This window comes from Cordyceps militaris, assembly GCF_000225605.1.
Source record: "Cordyceps militaris CM01 unplaced genomic scaffold CCM_S00004, whole genome shotgun sequence".
NCBI classification, from domain to species: Eukaryota; Fungi; Ascomycota; class Sordariomycetes; order Hypocreales; family Cordycipitaceae; genus Cordyceps; species Cordyceps militaris.
The window spans coordinates 3,341,072-3,360,366 of record NW_006271972.1 but is presented as its reverse complement, the minus strand read 5'-3'; the positions used below and the strand labels follow the sequence as shown (position 1 = coordinate 3,360,366).

Below are 19,295 nucleotides of genomic sequence, written 5' to 3'. Positions count from 1 at the left end.
ACTGCATCCGCCGGGAAAACTTGGGGTCGAGTCCTATATCGCCCAAGGGCCAATGGTTGTTGCATGCAGCATCGATAAGAGCGCAGCGAGGAGGGTGTTGCCAGACTGTATCAAGCATGGATACCTCTGTATGCTCGAGTATGTTGGTCAGCTGGTCGCTACGTAGCTTGACATGCTGACGTTGCATTACAAGATCGCTCCGGGCCGTTGCATGTGACGAAGGACCCCACGAGGGGGGGGGGGGCCTTGTCGATCAGCGACCAACTGAATCTCCGCGGGGAGTTCCATTTTAGCCTCCATCGATCGCTGGGACTATCTACCCCGCACAACTGGAGAGCTGTCGGCTGCCGCGCTAGCCCCCTTACGGTGCACCATTGATACCCACTTTTATAAAGTTGCGTTTTAGCACTTATATACTTAAATTTATAATATACTTAAAGTGCTAATATATAGCTATTGCCCTACCTTAATAGCTAGTATATTAAAATAATAAATTTAATAATTAATTAATTCTCCTTAATATATTATATCTTATTATATATTTTTTTATCTTATATTATCTATATAATAAGTATTAAAAGTACTAACTTATAGTAACTTTATTTTATTAGTTATTATACTATAGTATTAATTAATAATTATAGCTTTTAATTAATAATTATAGTTTAATTAATATTAAAAAAAGCCTAAAAAATACCTTTTAAAAGGAATTAAACCTTTACTTTTTATTATATTTAAATTTAATAAAAGAGGTAATTAATTAGCTTATATAATATATATATCTTCTTATATACTTTTTAAATTATATATATTATACTATTATATAAGAAATTAATTTTAATAATAATCTTACTTTTTAATTCTTTTATTTAAATAAAAGGCTAAAAAAAATAGTTCTTTAGTCCTCCCTTTAATATTTATAAGTATTTAGTATATATATTTAATAACCTTTATTAAATACTATTTCTTAGATATTATAATATAGTTAGGCCTAGTAATAAATATATAGTTAGATTATAGATTAAATACTTAGAAGTTTCTTTTTAAGGATAAATTAGATAATAATAAATTAAGATAGGCTACTATTCTTAAGTAAACTTATAAGTTAAGCTAAGTATATGATATAGTAAAATAAGAAAGATATATATTCTTTTTACTTTATTATATAGCCTTTTTAAGAATATTCCTAGGTATTAAATAAATAAGTTATTTTACTATATAAAAGGCTATTTTATAATATATATTCTTAATATTTCTAAATATTAGAATTAATTAATATTATAAATTACTAAAGTAGTAAGGAAGCTACTTATAATATATACTTATAATATATATTCTTAGTATTTCTAAGTACTAGAATTAATTAATATTATAAATTACTAAGGTAGTAAGGAAGCTACTTATAATATATATTTTTAGTATTTTAAAGTACTATTATAATTAATTAATATTATAAATTACTAAGGTAGTAAGGAAGCTACTTATAATACCTAATTCCTCTATATAGTAATACCTAATTTCTCTATATACTTAATTTCTTTATATACCTAATTTCTTTATATACCTAATTCCTCTATATACCTAATTCCTCTATATTTAATAAAGGCTAGTAGTTAGTATATATACTAGCTTTATTAAAGGTAGAGGAATTTCTATACTATTATTATAGTTTAACTAATAATTAACTTAAAGCTTATATATAAGTTTATTTTAATAAAGCTTTAAAAGAATATACCTATTACTATAATATATAGCTTTATTTAGTTATATCTTTAGAATAAAGAAGGCTAGTTAATTAATATTTATACCTTTTAATAGTAAATTTAATATTAAAAGCTAAACCTAGATACTATCCTTAAAAGCCTCTATATAGATATTACCTCCCTTTATTATACCTATAGCTTACTCTATAAGATATTAAATAAATTAAATATACTACTTATAGCCTATTAATAGTTAGAGGTTAATTACTATACCTTATAGTAAAAGGTTATATAATAAGGTCTTTTAAAAGCTAGTAAGTATAAGTAGCTATTTAAGTAAATTTAATTCTATTTCTATATATATAAATATAATAATAAATTTATTACTTAAGATTCTTTAACTTATAATTAAATTAATATCTTTAAAAGGGTTATATAATACTTATAGCTTAATACTAATTTAAAAAAGTAGTATATAGATCCTAATAAGTAGAAAGAAGCCTTTAATTAAATAATTATATTTATTTATAAAGACCTTTAAAAGACCTTATTAGTACTTAACTTTAGGTAAGGTTATTTATATAACTATATATAAATAAAAGGGTATATCCTAGTATTAAAGAATTAGCTTTATAACTATTATTAAAAGGCCTTTTTAAAGGAAGTTAACTATTAATAAGTTAAGAATACTTACTATTACTATAATTCCTTAGTATTAAGACTAAATTTCTTATAGTACCTTAATAGATATAAGAAATTATCTTAATTTAAATACTAAATATATACCTATATTAATATATACTTTTAAGCTATTATTTAGTTCTTTATTAACTATTTAATAACTATAGTATTATTAACCTTTAAGTAGTATTTATAAACTATTAAATACCTTAGTATATAACTATATTCTATAAGGTTAGATTATAGGTAGGAAATACCTCTTTAGATAGTAATATAGATACTTCTTATTAAGGTAGTATTAGTAAAGCTTTACTATATAGATATAAATAGAAATTCTTATAAATACTATTAAGGTAATTATATTAAATTATACTATATATATAGTAAAAGTATATTAAATATCTATATTAAGTTATAATAGTTATAGCTTTAGAATAGTACTTTTAACTAATAGATTTACTTTTTCTATAAGCTTTTTAAAATAGCTCTTTTTATTAAGAATAATCTTATAGATTAGGTTATATTATATATAATATATACCTTAATTCTTAAAGATAAGTTTAATACCTTTATTAATACTTAAAACTCTTACTAAATTTAATACTAAAAGAATTACTTAGAGCTAGTTATTAGTAGGTTAATTAATATCTATTATATAACTAATATATAGAATTAAGGTATATTTATTAAAGGTATAATAAATAAGGCTTTTAATAATATACTTTTACTACTTAAGAGTATTAAAATTAAAGGATTTTTTATACTTAATACTAAATACTAGTATAATAATACTCTTAAAGAGCTTAGCTATTTAGGATTATTAGATCCTAGTAAGTTATTTACTTAGCCCTTTATAGGGACCTATTAAGCTCTATAAGAATAAATTTAATAGTATATTATAAGTTAAGAAGAACCTATACTTAGTATTCTATCTATACTAAAAGGGGGTTTAGTATTATACTAGTAAGCACTATAGTAGATATAGTTAGCTAAGTATAGTAAATATTTAGTAAGATAGGCTATATATAAAGGTATATAGTAAATAGATTTATACTATATATAGTTATATATAATAGCTAATTATACTATATAGTATATATATATAGTAGTTATATTATATAATAGTATATAAAGAAGTCTTAATACCTATACCCTTAATATAAGGTATTATAAAGGCTATTATAGTAGGTAACTAAGCTAATAAAGCTAGATTACTATAAAGGTATTATTATCTCCTATAAGTAAGTAAAATAACTACTTATAAGCTATTAACTATTAATATATATAACTACTAATTATTCTTTTAGTCCTATAATTTCCTAATAGTACTTAAGGTATTACTTATTTATATATTTAACTATAGCCTCTTTTTTCTATAGTTTATTTTATTAATTAATTAAGAATTATTATTATATAACTATTCCTATAAAGTACTTTTATAAGTACTTTATATTTATAATCTTATAATTATTATCTACTTAGAATAGTAATTTTAATACTAATTAGTAATTACTTTTACCTTAATTATAGATTTTTAATAGAACCTTTATTCCCTTTATACCTTTATAGTCTTATAACCTTCTAGAACTATCTATTCTATTAACTATAATATCTAATATAATTACTAAAAAACCTAATATACTATTTAATATATTTAATATATTTAATAATATAACTAATAAAAAACCTTTAATTAAGTTTTTAGTATAGTTTTATATAACTACCTTTAAGATCTTAAGCTATTTATTAGCTATAATCCTTAATAAGGTACTTTAAAGCTTTATTTATTTTACCTATTTTATTTTAGCTAACTAGAAATTATTCTAGCTATATTCTTTTACTTAAAGTATTAAAAAAGCTATTAACCTTAATTAATAAACTATTATAATAATTATTTTCTATATTTTTATATATAATATTTATTATAAATAATTTAATAGTTACTTTTAAAAGTACTTTTATAAGGATTTTATTTATTAGATTAAAGCTAATTAGAAAAAGGTTAATAAAGAGGTTTTTTATAAGTTTAAAGACTATTTTAATAATATTAAAGTTACTTTATATATTAATAAAGAATAATAAATTATTAAAACTATTTAAAAAACTATCTTTAATAAGTATATTAATTATAAAAGTAAATACCCTTTTCTTTCTTTATAAAAAAAACCCCTTTTAATATAACCTAACTAGTTTTTAATAAAACTATTTATTATTAAATTAAGATTTATAAAAAAGCTATTATTTAATTTCTTTTTAATTAATAAACCTTTAAAATTAGTTAATAATAAAGGGAAGAATATTTATAGTTTTTTCTATTTAGATAATAATAACTTACTTTAAATAGCCTAGGTACTAATACCTTAATATATACTACTATTAGAATTACTTTAAAAAGTACTAAAGAAAGACCTATATAGTATAGAAAATACTTTATTTAAACCTATAAAGGTTTATTAAGACCTTTATATAACTAGACTCCTTTTAGTACCTAGTACCCTCTAGGTACCTAGCTTACTTATAATAGTTAATATCCTCTAAATACCTAGTACCCTTATACTATTTAATACCTTATAGAACTCTAGCTATAATAAGTATATTTAACCTTTTATATTATAACTATACTAAAGAAACTTTACCTATTAGTATTATAAAAGGTAGACTACTTAATAACCCCCTAAATATAAAGTACTATTACTACCTTTATAAAAGCTACCTATACCTTTATTATAGCTATTATAAGGATTACTATAGTTATTATATTTATAAAGAGTATTACTATTACCTTTAAGACTATTACTACTACCTTTATTACTATTATATTACTTTAGTAATAAAGAGTATAAATAACCTAAAGATAAACCCTTTAAGCTATTTATAGTAAACCTAAATATATTAAAATAAATTAATAGTATTACTAGAAAGTATTAAGAGGCTAATAAGTATAATAAAAAAAGGTATAACTTCTTTTATACCTAGATATATAACTTTATTAACTACTATAATTAAGCCTAGCTTTTAAAAAAGGCTTTATTATATATATTCTTATTAATATTTATTAGAAAAGCTTTAAAGTATTATATTTAAATAATTATAAACTACTAAATAACCTATAGTAAAATAATTAAAGTAGTTTATAACTAATTTAAATCTTTATTAATATAGAATCTTTATATAGATAAATAAAGGTATTTTTTATTAAATAAGCTAATAAAGGAGTATTTTATAAAGTTTATTATTAATTATTTTAAGTTATTAATTAATAAGATTTAAATCCTATATTAAAGACTATTTTTTATACTTAAAAGTATAATTATATTTATTAAGACTTAAAATATATTAAAAAGTATTATATATAATAATAAAGCCTATATTATAGCCTTTATATAACCCTTAGAATATTATAAAGATTTAATTTTAATATTTTAATAGTTAATCTATATATATAAATAAACCTATTTAAAATACTAGAACTTCTATATTAATAGGTAGTTCTATAATACTTAAATCCTTCTAAAGAAATAACCTAATAGCTTAAATAGTATCTTAAAATACTATTTTATATACTAGAAAGAAGGCTATTAGTTAATAAACTATACTAAAAAGGAATAAAAAAATACTTATAATACCTAAGATACTTATAAGATTTACTAAAAGCCTTTAAATAATAAAAAATATTAGGCTTTTTTAGTAGTCTTTAAAAGAACCTTAAAAGAGATACTATTAGTTTAGAATAAGGTTAATATTTATATTATTACTTTATTCTTTAATAAAGATAACTTTTTAATAAATAAATAAAAAGATATATAAATATTCTTTTTAAAAGCTATTAAAGCTTTTATTATAATAAAAAACTAATCCCTTAAAAAGATTATATATTTCCTTATTAATATCTTTATTAAATATACTATTTATATTAAAAATCTATTTTAAAGTATTTTTAGTATTTTTAGCTATAAAGAATAATATATAAAGGATATTTTTAAAAAGATCTTCTTAAATATAAATATTATTAATACTTTTAATATTAGTATAGTATAAATAAAAATACTAATAAAACTAATTTTAAGCCTTTAGGTTATAGAATTAGCCTTTATTATAATAGTTTATTTTAATATTAGCTTTATAACCTTTATTAATAAGATTATAATACTTATAATACTTAAAGTAATTATATTCTAGGTATTATTAACTACTATACTATTTTTATTTTCTATTAAAGATATAGATATTTTAAAGATTTAGCTAGATAATATTAATAATATACTCTATTAAGAATAGCTAAAGGTTTTTATTATAAAATATTAAAGATACCTTTAGTAGATATTATATATTACTAAAGCTATTACTTTTTACCTAATAGAAGGAAAGCTTTAGTATTTATATTATTACTTTAAATACCTTTTAATAACCTACTTTAGCTAGATATTAAAATATATAAAAAAGGAATTTAATAAAAAAGTACTAAACTACTTAATAATTACCTATAAGTAATACTAGCTATATACTAAGTCCCTTAAATAGTTTTAATTTACTTTAAAAGATAAGTATAAATTTAATTATAAAATACTAATTAATATAATATATCTTAATAATTAATAACCTATCTTATATATACTAGATACTATTACCTCTTTTTAAGTAGCTTAATTCTTTTATAGAAGTATAGAAAGCCTTTTAAAGAATATTAAAAGCCTTTAAAATATATTTTAATATTATTAGATTAATATATATTTTAGACCCTTTAAATAGATTATTTATAATATTAAAAGTAACTTTTTATTTACTAAATTCTATAAATATACTAAAAAGCTAAATATTTAAGTATATTTAATACCTATAAAAGCCTATAATATAATTAATAAGCTAGAATACTATTATACCCCTTTTTAATATATTTATAATATTATTTATAAAAAGTTATAAAATACTTTAAATATTAATAAGTATTTATAATTTACTATTAAGGCTATAAATAACTCTATTAGTCTTAATAGCTTAATACCTACCTTACTAGTCTTTAATACCTACCCTTACCTCTTAAAAGGGTTCTTACTATACTCTTTAGTAGCCTAATATACTAAAGCCTTCTAAAAGGTAATTAATACTACCTAGAAAGCCTTCTCTTTATAGTAAGTATATAAAATACTAATTATATATAATAGCCTTAATATAGGCCTTTTATACTATTTATTATTATAATTAAATATCTATATTTAGTATAAAAATAATAGTTAAATTAGCCTTTATAAGTTAATAGGTATAGATATTAAAAAATATACTATAAAAATACTATTTAGTTTTATTAACTTCTATATAACTACTATATACCTATTTTTTACTAAAAAGGACCTAGATATAGACCTAGAAGTATTATAAGCCTTTAAAAGTAATATTAATAGTAAGTATAACTTTAATAATAATCTAAACTATAATTATTAGGCTTTTAAGACTATTAAAGCTACTTTAAAGCTTATTAAAGCCTTTTTAAAGCTTATTAAGACTACTTTAAAACCTATTAAAACTATTTTAAAGCCTTTTAAGGTTACTTTAAGACTTATTAAATAAATCTAAGTTATTATTCTTTATAAACCTAGGTATTTATAAGTAATTCTTAATATTAAGATAAAATACTAGCCTATAAAGTACTAAATTCTATTAAAACTAATTAAAAATAAAATATTCTTTTTTATTAAAAAAAAGAATAATATAAAATATTACTTAAAGCTTTAAAAGGATAATATACTTCCTAATAATAAGCCTTTATTCTTTACCTTTATTAAAAAAAAGTTATAAAGTTTTTTAGAATATAAAGTCTTTTAATTTATTAAATTTAACCTTATTATTTATTATAAATACTTATTTAAATTCTAAATAATTAATAAGATTAAATCTAATATTATTAAAAAACCTATAAAAATAATATATATAATTCTATATAGTTATTAAGACTATAATAAAGATATACTACTTACCTAATTACTAACTATTTAAAAAATAAGCTAGTACTTAATCCTAAGCCTTATATTAACTTAAATCTAATAAGGTTAGCTATTATAGCTTTAGGATATTATCTAGGCCTATATATAGGTTAGAACTTATTTTTAATAATATATTTTTACCTAGATTCCCTTAAAACTTTATTATCTTTATCTTAAAGGTACTATTATTAAGGTTATCCTACTACTATATAGTATTCTTAAGTCTAGTATTTATTAGTAGGTAATATACTTTACTTATTACTTTAAAAAGCTTAGAATATTACTATTTACTTATAATTAATACTTTTTATTAGCTTTAAGCCTTAATTTAGGTATTATTAGTATATAGATTAATAATATAATTAGCTTTAGTATTATTACTTTTAATAAATAAAAAGCTAATACTTTTATTATTATTAGATTCTAGGCTAAGTTAAAAGAGATACTTATAATAAAGAATCTACTAATATTTAATAAATACTATATCTTTTTAAGTATTAATAGCTTTATTCTAATAGTCTTAAAAGAATAATTAGAGAAGCTTTAGTTACTAATAAACCTAAAAAGGTATATTAAGTAGTAAGCCTAAGGTATATACCTAGCCTCTATCTACCAACTAAAAGCTATAAAAAGGCCTAGAGGCTATATAACTTAGCTAAAAGAAGAGACTACTAGTATTATACTAATAAGCATTATAGTAAATATAGTTAGCTAAGTATAGTAAATATTTAATAAGATATACTATATATAAAGATATATAATAAATAGATTTATACTATATATAGTTATATATAGTAGCTAATTATACTATATAGTATATATATATAATAGTTATATTATATAATAATATATAAAGAAGTCTTAATACTTATAGCTTTAATATAAAGTATTATAAAAGCTATTATAATAAGTAATTAAGCTAATAAAACTAGATTATTATAAAGGTATTATTACCTTTTATAAATAAGTAAAGTAATTACCTATAAGCTATTAACTACTAATATATATAACTACTAATTATTCTTTTATTCCTATAATTTCCTAATAGTACTTAAGGTATTACCTATTTATATATTTAACTATAGCCTCTTCTTTTTATAGTTTATTTTATTAGTTAATTAAGAATTATTATTATATAACTATTCCTATAGAGTACCTCTATAAGCACTCTATACCTATAATCTTATAACTATTACCTACTTAGGATAGCGATCCTAATATATTATATAATACTAAAATATAGTATTTTTAAATACCTATTTCTTTATAGGTAAATATATAAAATAGGAGTTTTATATACTAAATAATAGATTAATTAATTATCTATTTATATATATAGAAAGGTATTTAATTATAGCCCTATTTATAGAGGAATAGGTGTTTAAAGATGCTGTGTTTTAGTGTTATATAGTGTGATGTGGAGTGAATTACGAATTTAAGTGCGTAAGTGCTAAAACGCAACTTTGCAAAGTGTGGCATCAATGGTGCACCGTACCCCCTTCCCTTGTCCCTCGAAGACAAGCTCATGTCGTCTCAGACAAGTCACGAGGCGGGCGCAGTGTGACGTGCTCAGACAGGGTCGGCGCAAAGGGCCCCTTCCATGTCTGGTCCGGGGGCTGAGCGCGAGGTCGCGGCCCCCCGAGGAACCTTTTTCTGCCCTCGTATTGCAGTCCGCCTTGGTATTTATTTCTCCGCTCCCAGAATCATCACGCAAGACAAGCAGAGCGCGCAGCCAGCCACAATCAGCCATGCACCGAGACTGGAGCTGGAGGGCAAGGTCATTTTCTATCCTGTTTTTTTGAAGGAGCTGAATTGTACGCACCTGTAGATGCATCCGCTCTTGCAGTCCCCGCTCTCGTGGCTTGCTGGATCGGGGCTTCTTCATACTACGGACGATCTGCAGCTAAGTTGAGACTAGGAGTGGGCCGAGATGAGTTCCCGGATGCGTTCCCGAGCGGGCGAGCCTTGCCATACATGCGCCAGGTGACTGACACTAGTCAGCGATTTGGTATCCTTGGCACAAAGATTGGGTATGCGAAGGAGGTGGAGAATGGCGCGTACAGCGCTCCCCAACCCGGCGCTCTCGGTTCATCGCCCGGAGGCTTTCTCCTTGGACTTGCCAGTACTAGCTAGGTATAGGCCTCATAGCAACCGCCTAGTTGGGTAAGAACCCGCTCTTGTGCAGACCGGTCCGGTATAGGGCAACCCAACCGCACACGGGCGGCAAGGCTCCCAGCCAAGGTCTTCTTCAAGTTGTGAATATCACATGTGTCTTTTTCAATACGTTGGCTAGGTGGGAGTTTCATCTATTCCCTTCACTTTCGCCGTGGCTATGGATGCTCGACCCTATCAAGCGGATACTACAGGTATTGCTAAGCTTCTGCCTGAGCCTCTCAACCGCCAACCAATTCTCTGCCCATCCGCCGCGTAATGACCTACCAGTACCGAACCTCCTTCCAAATGTGTCAGCAAGCGAATTCATTGGTGTCTAGCTCATCTACAGCAATTATAGGAAAATCCAAGAATTTCCTAACAGTCGTAGGCCCAGCAGTCTGTGCCCCTGCTGAGGCAGTTTTGGTTGAACTGGTCCCCGCTGTCTCTGGTTTCGCAGTAGTCTTCGAACTCGTTCCAGCAGAATGCCATGTTTCGGCCGAGTTTTGTGCATTTGTTGTGCGTCCAGACATAGTCCTCGGTATAGTTGTCGAGGCGCATTTGCATATGTTGCCAGTCATGGCAACGGGCCGCCGAGAGATAGCGGAGGAGCACAGACGCAGCTCTCATCATGAAGACTCAAAGTAAACTTGTGATAGGCGTTGACAAAACGCGATGGAAAGACGCGGAAGCTTAGAGACGTAACGTAGAGCGTTCAAAGGCGGTCTGATAGATCCGGTGTACTTACCAACACCAGAATCGGCGACGAGACAGACTGCACATCATTTTTCGAGCATCACCCGCTACCCAGACCATACCCCTACCACGAATACCACTTTACAGGTCATTTATGCGTAAGACTGTGACTCGTCAAGGGTATGCCGGTTCAGCCACAAGTAAACACCCCATGACTGCCGCTGGTTGATTCAGTTCTGATCGCCAGCGTGCAAAAGTATGTTGGTATTTGCGCCTGTACGCCGGGCTGGCGTGCATACAGTTCATGTCTTGGAGCAAGTTGCGAAAATCCCTCGTATACTTCTGCACACCGGAGTTGCCGACAGATATTCACAGTCGGCAAGCTGGCTGATCAATTGCTGATATCGCGCACCACACTCCGCCAGCCGGACTCCGAGTCCCCGAGCAAGGCCACCCTCGAAAGCACTATTTAAAGTCCTCTTTCCTCCTTCTCCAATGGCTGCCGTATAGCAAACACATATCTTCCAATTCTTCCAATTCTTCCAATTCTTCCAATTCTTCCAATTCTTCCAATTCTTCCAATTCTTCCAATTCTTCCAATTCTTCCAAGTCCAGCCAAGCTCAAACTCTTTGTTTTCCACACCATTCCTACGCTCCTGTCCCTATTCCAGTCCTCATCATGAGCACTACCATTGTTATCGAAGAGGGTACAGAGGACAGGAAGTTCCTGCACGAAAACCACTACAGCGTCCAAGTCTCGAAAGGAGTATCCTCTCCCGGTGGTGAGGTCAAGTTCAATGTGGTCTACCACTCAAAGAAGCTTTCGCCGAGCATGACCATTTCATGGGTTCCCAAGTACGGCCTCAACTGGACGAGCGATATGCCAAACAAAGGCTCAAAGGTCACGTACACCGGAAGGTGGCAGCCTTGCGAGCTCGGCCAATCCTATAATCTGACCGACACTGGCGGATGGGAAATCAACAATGCCGACCCCAACAAGGACCCCCTTGCTGTGAATGTTGGAAAGAATGGCTATTCTGAGTCTGTCAACATTGTCGTGGGAATTTTGAATGAAGACACTGGTGCCTGGCAAGCAGTATGCAATTTTCCCCCTGCGAGACTGAGCGAACTTATCGTCGACCCTGCTAACCATGATATAGTTCTTTGTCAGCCCAGACAAGTTGCCACCGAATGGATTCGCGCAATACCAGCCTAAGGACAACATCCAAATTTGGTTTGCTGAAGGCATCGTTACCGAAACAATCATATCCACCCAATTCACGGAGGTTAAGAACTTCGACATGTCAGAAAAAAGACTGCAGTATTTCTGGTATGAAGCCGCCACAGGAAATTGGGAGAACCAGGATCATACATTCAATCTGCCCAAATAAGATTGAGTGTTGGCTTTATCGTCCGAGTTCCCATGGTATCGAGGTTCTGTCACCGCATTTCCAGTTCCTCACTCTGTTCCGGCGTGCTGGTTTAGGTGTTGATGAGTATCGTCTGGTCGTTGTATGGAGTTCTCTACTAGTTAGAGTTTAAGCTCGGCCGACCAGATGTTGGGTTTCTGTTATTATTTTCCATGTTTGTCAAATAGCCGCATTGCAAATAAAATAAGTCGCATAAAACTGTCCAGTGTCTAACAAGAGCGCCACCAACACCTGTGATCTACCGTCCGGCATGCCTTGATGTGTCATGCGGGATATAGGTAGTGAGAGGGTGATCGGAGCTTGTTTTGTCTGTTGGGGCTAATTGATTCAAGAGAGGTTTGAAGGGTCGGTTCACGAAGCGTATGATATCCTCCAGCCTGCTTGTGCGGTGCCTTGTTCATCCAGCGTGAATTCCAGATTGTCGTGGCGCACCACCAGCCGCCAGCCACCCCGCCGATCCCAGGCTGAAGTCGTCGCAGACCAGGTCTGTTTGGTGTTTTTCTTCGTCGCCCATCTATAAAACGACCCCAAACCCCCCAAACCAGCGTCGCATTCACACATTACACACATCCATCCACACCATTCTCCCTTCTCCAAATCCCGCCACCATGACCGCCGACGTCAACCCCCTGCGCACCGTCGCCGCCATCTCCCTCTTCACCGAGGACCTCGCCGCATCCAAGGCCTTTTACACGGACGTCTTCGGCGCGCCCGTGCTGTTCGAGGACGCCGAGTCGTGCTCGGTGCGCTTCAACAATGTCATTGTCAATCTGCTGCTCGCCAGCGCCGCCGGGGAGATTGTCGGCGGCCAGCGGCTCGTCGCCGGGCCGGGCGCCGGCCACCGCTGCCAGCTGTCCGTCTGGGTCGCCGATGTGGACGCCGAGGTGGCGCGGCTCAAGGCGCGCGGCGTCGAAATCGTCCTCGGCCCGGAGACGAAGCCCTGGGGGAAGCGCATCGCCGCGTTTCGCGACCCGGCCGGCCACAGCTGGGAGGTTGCGCAGGATGTGTGAGGAGGACAAGGGCACGTCACGTCGAGGGGGGGCACCAGATGCGCGCTGCTGCCGGGAGCGGATGCAGCAGTTGGGCTCTGTCACACAAATGTCTTTTATGATATCGAATGGAAACACAATTGTACAAAATATGCCACATGCCATCAGATTTCCAGTAGGGCACAGGGGAACAAAGCACGCCGTCCTTTTTGTTTCCTTATATCACAACCAGCCTCCTCCATTAGGTGGGCTTCTTTCCCACGAACCAATCACTCCCTTCACCGTACCCGTGCCCGTGCAAACCCAGGGCGTTCTATCCAAGAAAAGAATAACTCGTGCTCGCGTTATCGTATAGACAGCAGCTCGAGGGTATCTCGCGCATAATAAACCCGATTAAGTAGAAACAAGAAAGCCAAAGGGAAAAAAAAAACAGCAGCCCCAGAGGACCACAAAAAAAAGAAGCAACTCCTTGCCGACCCAACAGACGATGTACAATCATTAGTATTCTAGGTATAGGCGCGCAAGCTGCGAATTCGGCCGGCCATGGCCCATCCCCGGCTGTGCCGGATGCGCGGGGCACCAGGCACAACGACTCTTGGCCACGTCCGGCTCGACGGAAAAAAGCAGGTCGTCTCATTCTTCTTGGAAATCTTCTTAGACGCGCGATCCGCCGCGCGATCCGAGCCCCTCAATGACGGCCAGCGCTGTGGTGATGGCCCAGAGGAAGAAGCCAAAGGCGGTGGCGGCCTGGGCGACCTGGCAGTCGTGGACGCCGTGACAGTGAATGGGAATCTTGGCGGCAATGGCAATGGAGCCTGCGAACCAGAACATAGCGGTGAGGGCGAGCAGGGCGAGGCCGACAATGGCGTGGTAGAGGCTGGAAAAGGCGCGCTTGACGACGCCGGTGTAGAGCATGACAACGAGGGTCCAGAGCGAGTTGAAGAGCATAAAGTTGAAGCGGGACTCGTGGCCGCCAGAGCGACTGACCACTACAAAAGAGAAAAAAAAATCAGCGTTAGTGAGGCATTCGTAGACGTTTTTCGCGAAGGGGGCGGCGGCGGGGGTTTGTCGCGATGCGGGCGGTCGCGGGTTGCATGCCGGGTGCGCGCGCATATCGTCGCATAGGGCTGATCTGGACGGGTTACGTACGGTAGGCTGTCAATCCGAGCTCGATGATGAGGAACAGGGCCACGACGGCGTGGACAATGGTGGAGATGCCTTCCATTGCGACGGTGTTGTGTTGTTGATGTTGTTGTTGTTGTCTGTGCGGGTGGTGTGATTTGGCGACAAGGGAGCCGTCGCTGTCTAGGTAGGAGGGTTCGAGCGAAAGGGTTGTACTGCGAGGATGTCGAGGCGAGAGATGGAGGAAGAGAGGGATGCTGAATTGAGGTGTGCAATGTATGGAATAATGATAGAAGCACAAAGTAGGTAGGCGGAGGGGGAGGTGGGAGGATGTAGGTAGAACTTGGGCGCGATGGGGACTGGAATGGCACCGTCCGGCGCGCTGCGGTGCGCTGACGCAAGGATGGGAAGCAGGTTTTTTTTTTTTGCTTCCAAGCTTCAAGCTGCTGTCCTTCTTAGTTTAGCGCCTGGAAAGCTTTCTCACTTTCCCGGCTCCGGCGCTGCCCACCACTACAACGGGCACGACTTGCCCCCTAAAAAGGTCGAGCCAGAGGTTCCCAAGTGGAGAGCTACAGTGGGTTATTATGGCCGCGGCGCTAAACAGCTTCAGCGCCCCGATGCGTCCAGTTCGGTTCGGCCAAGGGAAATGAACAATCATTCTGCGCCTTTCTTTCTTTGGGGAAAATCATGCTGAAAGAGAAATTCGACGCGCCACACGCAGCTGCCAGCCTTTGTCATTTCAAGTGTACCGTCACACCCGTCGTTGCACGACTGGCTGGTGGTCTACCGAGATGCCAATTCCTTTCCACCAGAACAATGATTGACGTCACTCGATTTTCCTTTCTTCCTTGTCTACCTAGGTGGGTCCTCTGCAAGCTGCTGGCCTCTCCGTCCTCCGTCCCCGTTTGCCCAGTCCCAAGTATTCCCGTCCCTTCATCCTCGAACATCTCCGACACGACTTGCCACACCATCAACTCGCTCGTTTCCATCGGCGCTTAATTTCCCCTTTCACCCCATCGCTCATCTGACGTATCATGGAGTTTGCGGCGGCGCGCTCTGATCCAATGCCTGCCTGTACACACACGCACCCACACAACACATGTCAAGGTTTCCCGCTTCTCGCCCTTGCAGCTTAATGCCGGTTCCGCTCACTCCACAAACTACCTAGTCTCGTCAGCCCAGCTTTGTCGTTGCTGACCCGTTCTTGTGGCTAGCCAGGACCCCCCCAAGCCACGGCCGCACGATTCCTACCCGATTCGCCATTCTCCGTCCGTACCGAGTACGATGGTCGGCAACCACCGAGCACGAAGGGTCTTGATCGGTTCGGCTCTCACAAACACGCCTCCGTCTGTAGTTAGTCATTCACCGACGTCGGCAACTTGCAGCTGCCCAGCCTGCAGTTCCTTATTGTCTCTCTGCGCTGCCTACAGCAGCCGGTCGTTCTGAAACAGAATGGCTTGGCATGCCGCATCCCAGATGCATGCGAACCTGTCAATTTGTTGGCCGATCAAGCCTTGCAGCCAAGTCCCGGCTGTGGCTGACGATGACGTCGCCCAATAGTTATTTTCCTCGCGGCCACCAGCGGCAACAGCTGGCTTTAGCGTTTACCTTGGCCACGCCATTTGCCGGGGCCACGGCCTATCCGGAGCCTGGGAAGGCTCGGTCATCTACTGCTCTTTGCTTCTTCCGCTGTCGTTTTTTTTGTTCTAGTCAATTGAACCGACTACCCCGCGATGCCAAAACGGCCCATGTTATCCCACTCCTTGTTTCTACACTAGAGAAACATGTCATATCCCCTTTAAATCCGTTGCATAAGAAAGACGACAATTCACCGGAACTCTGGTAGCGCTTTTACGCGTATGGAATATCAACATTTCAATTTCTGCGCAGCTGGGACAAGGGTGCTGGTGAGGGGTTCACGCAGCTGGATGTTGAGGATGAGGGCACCGCGGCTGTTGGCGCTCAGCACGACTCTGCCCATATCTGCGTACTTTCCCCCCCTCCCTTCTTTTTTGCAAATTTCCCTGCATTTTACCTACTGCTGAATATCCACATGGCTTCCATGCAGCTTGCTCATGTGCGCATACACCGCACCCGCCTCGCGAAACACCATCATGCAGACCCAGCATATGTGCGCTTGGCAGACGCTGCACGTCATGTGGTTGCAGCCCTGCGTCTTTTCCAAAAGCGTTTTGCACCTGGGGCAGCCTTTGATGTTCAACGCCTCCTTCAGCTTCAGAAACGCCGCATGGTTGCCAGACGCAATCTCCCGGTGGTCGGCGCACGACATGCCGACATGCGGCTCGTGGCAGGCCGAGCAGGTCGTCTGGAGGCATTTCGGACAGTGCTGCGACTGTGCCTTGGAGGTGACCTTGTATATGTACCCGCAGTCGGGGGTTGGGCAGTAGCGCAACTCGTCGGGGTGATGTTTTACGTAGACCGCAAAGGAGCGCTCCAGTAGTCTCTCGAGAATGGCCGAGGAGAGATTGTCCCGCAAGTCGTCAATAGCTACTGGGCTGTGGCACGTTCCTTGGTTGCCGTGGCAGAAGATGCCCAACGTCTCACCAACGGCCCCCGCGTCACAGCTGTGCTGGAAACATTCGAGGCAGTAGATGTGGCCGCAGCGAATCCTGACGGGCGTATCAGCGTCGGTCCAGCAGACGGAGCATGCCTCGCCCGCATCGCTGCATTGCGGCTGCGTGTCCAGATCGAGAACTTGTTCTGCGCCGTCAGTGATGGCGGCGACTGCCACGTCATAGTCCTCCAGCGAGCCGGAGATAATCATCTTCTTCGGCATCGACACAATGTCAAACGACACTTTGTCGGCGCCGAGTCGAGACACAATGGCTTTGAAGCCCCCGCGGCATGCCCAGCCGAATTGTTCAAGGCCGAGTTCAATGGTGCGCGCAGACGTGCGCTGCAGCTCGGCACGCAGCACCTCGGCCAGTCGAACTTGCGCCCTCGCACATCGGCCCTCGTCGCCGTACAGACGCAGCTCGGACTTGATCTTGTCTCTGATGACGATGACTTTCAGTTCTTTCTCAACTTTCTTTATGGCCTGGTACAGCTGGCCATTCGCTTTGAGCGACGTGTCCCAAAGGACACCATCGCCGTCCTTGACGACAACACCAGCAAGGATTTCCTCGAGCTCGGCTTTGGTACGAGCCACCTTGTCGGCCAATTCAGCTTCAATCTTCAAAACTCGAAATCGCTTCAAGACGTCCGCACTTTTGTATGCCTTGAACCAGACATTTCCTTCTTGCCATGCATTCTCCTGCGCAGCGATCCTGGCATGCACCGCGTCGTACACGGCACAGCCAACCTTGAACTTGGCCGAGTAGACACTCTTCACTGTCAAACGTGCCTTGCGGTTGAACGGAAGCGCAGTGTTTGCGAGTTTGTTCGCGGCTTCCCGTGCGTCTGACTCGTCCAGGAATCGTGCAGCTGCCTTGACCCGTCTGGACGTCGTCTCCAGCGTCGTCTCCCAGTACTCGAGGGGTCCAATACCCGTCAGAAGCGATCGCACAACTGTCGCGGCCTGTTCAAGGTCGGTCACGTAGGTTGGGGGGCCTATTTCCACATGCCGGGGCTTATCGCGCTCCTCTCTTATCGCCTGCAAAATGGCCTCCCTTGTTGCTACAGCAGGGACATCATTTAGTGCAACGGTCCATGCTACAGGGTTTGTTGAATGAAACCTTGAAGCCGTCTCTGCTCTGACCGCGTCGGAGGCGGCGACTTTTTGATCCAAGACTAGATACGTTCCTTTCGAGAACTTGCGGCTTACCCTCTGGGCAATGTCACCATTGCCAAAATTCAACCAGACAGTTCGGGATGGTTTATGCCAGGACAAATGTATCTTCTTGCAGTCTACGCGGCAGCCGCTATAGCCCGATGGCATAGGCGCGGCTACCGGTGTTGCAGACAGGGTTGCATCTCGCCATGTGTAGCTTGCTCCGATCAGGGCGCAGAGCCGTTTCGAAAACGAGGCCTCATCGGATTGGACCACCGCAGCGCAACCATTCTCCAAACGCAAAATACGTATATTATCGACATTGGCATGAAGCTCGAGGGCGGCAAGCATGTCCCGGACGGCATCGGGGGAGGTGTTTCGTGGCAGCCCGTGGATGCGGGCAGCAGAGAAATCGCTTGGTAGGCGAATCTTGCCCACACGAGCACCGGATTCGAACTGAACGAATGCTCCGCCGAGTGTTCTCGTAAAGTTGTCCTTGTTGGCCTCGTGCTGCAACAAGTTCCCGTTAGCACGAATGCAAGGCTGGCCAACGTGTGGTATTACCTGAGGCACGTCGACTACAGCTGCCTTCGAATGGTCTGGGTGCAAATCACCATGCGAGAAGGAGCAAGTCGCTCCGTATAAGCAACTCCCCAACTGATGATACCTACAGACCGGTCTTTCATCCGCTCGTTTGGCAGGCGTCGTGTCTGCAGTCCGAATCGGGAGCTATCCTCAGGACTATTGTCAGTCATCTACCTATAGTGGGCAACAAAAGGGGTTTACCTCTAGCACCGTAGGAGAGACGTGGGGGC

At 36.7% G+C, this 19,295-nt stretch overlaps 4 protein-coding genes across 4 annotated transcripts; 2 read left to right on the top strand and 2 right to left on the bottom strand.

Moving 5' to 3' along the window:
• Nucleotides 1-9,962: 9,962 nt before the first annotated feature.
• On the top strand, nucleotides 9,963-12,600 carry CCM_06079 (uncharacterized protein; the record flags this gene model as incomplete). The annotated part of the gene is made up of 6 exons (XM_006671220.1): nucleotides 9,963-10,041; nucleotides 10,191-10,484; nucleotides 10,875-11,032; nucleotides 11,271-11,409; nucleotides 11,635-12,305; nucleotides 12,370-12,600. 6 exons carry the CDS (start codon nucleotides 9,963-9,965, stop codon nucleotides 12,598-12,600), a joined length of 1,572 nt encoding a protein of 523 aa, XP_006671283.1.
• A 647-nt stretch (nucleotides 12,601-13,247) lies between these two features.
• On the top strand, nucleotides 13,248-13,649 carry CCM_06078 (Glyoxalase/bleomycin resistance protein/dioxygenase; the record flags this gene model as incomplete). Its single annotated transcript, XM_006671219.1, has 1 exon — nucleotides 13,248-13,649. One exon carries the CDS (start codon nucleotides 13,248-13,250, stop codon nucleotides 13,647-13,649), a length of 402 nt encoding a protein of 133 aa, XP_006671282.1.
• Nucleotides 13,650-14,282: 633 nt separating this feature from the next.
• Nucleotides 14,283-14,853, bottom strand: CCM_06077 (uncharacterized protein; the record flags this gene model as incomplete). Its single annotated transcript, XM_006671218.1, has 2 exons — nucleotides 14,283-14,617; nucleotides 14,778-14,853. 2 exons carry the CDS (start codon nucleotides 14,851-14,853, stop codon nucleotides 14,283-14,285), a joined length of 411 nt encoding a protein of 136 aa, XP_006671281.1.
• A 1,932-nt stretch (nucleotides 14,854-16,785) lies between these two features.
• Nucleotides 16,786-19,235, bottom strand: CCM_06076 (ariadne RING finger, putative; the record flags this gene model as incomplete). The annotated part of the gene is made up of 2 exons (XM_006671217.1): nucleotides 16,786-19,023; nucleotides 19,152-19,235. The coding sequence occupies 2 exons, from the start codon at nucleotides 19,233-19,235 to the stop codon at nucleotides 16,786-16,788; spliced, it is 2,322 nt and encodes a 773-aa protein (XP_006671280.1).
• Nucleotides 19,236-19,295: the final 60 nt, after the last annotated feature.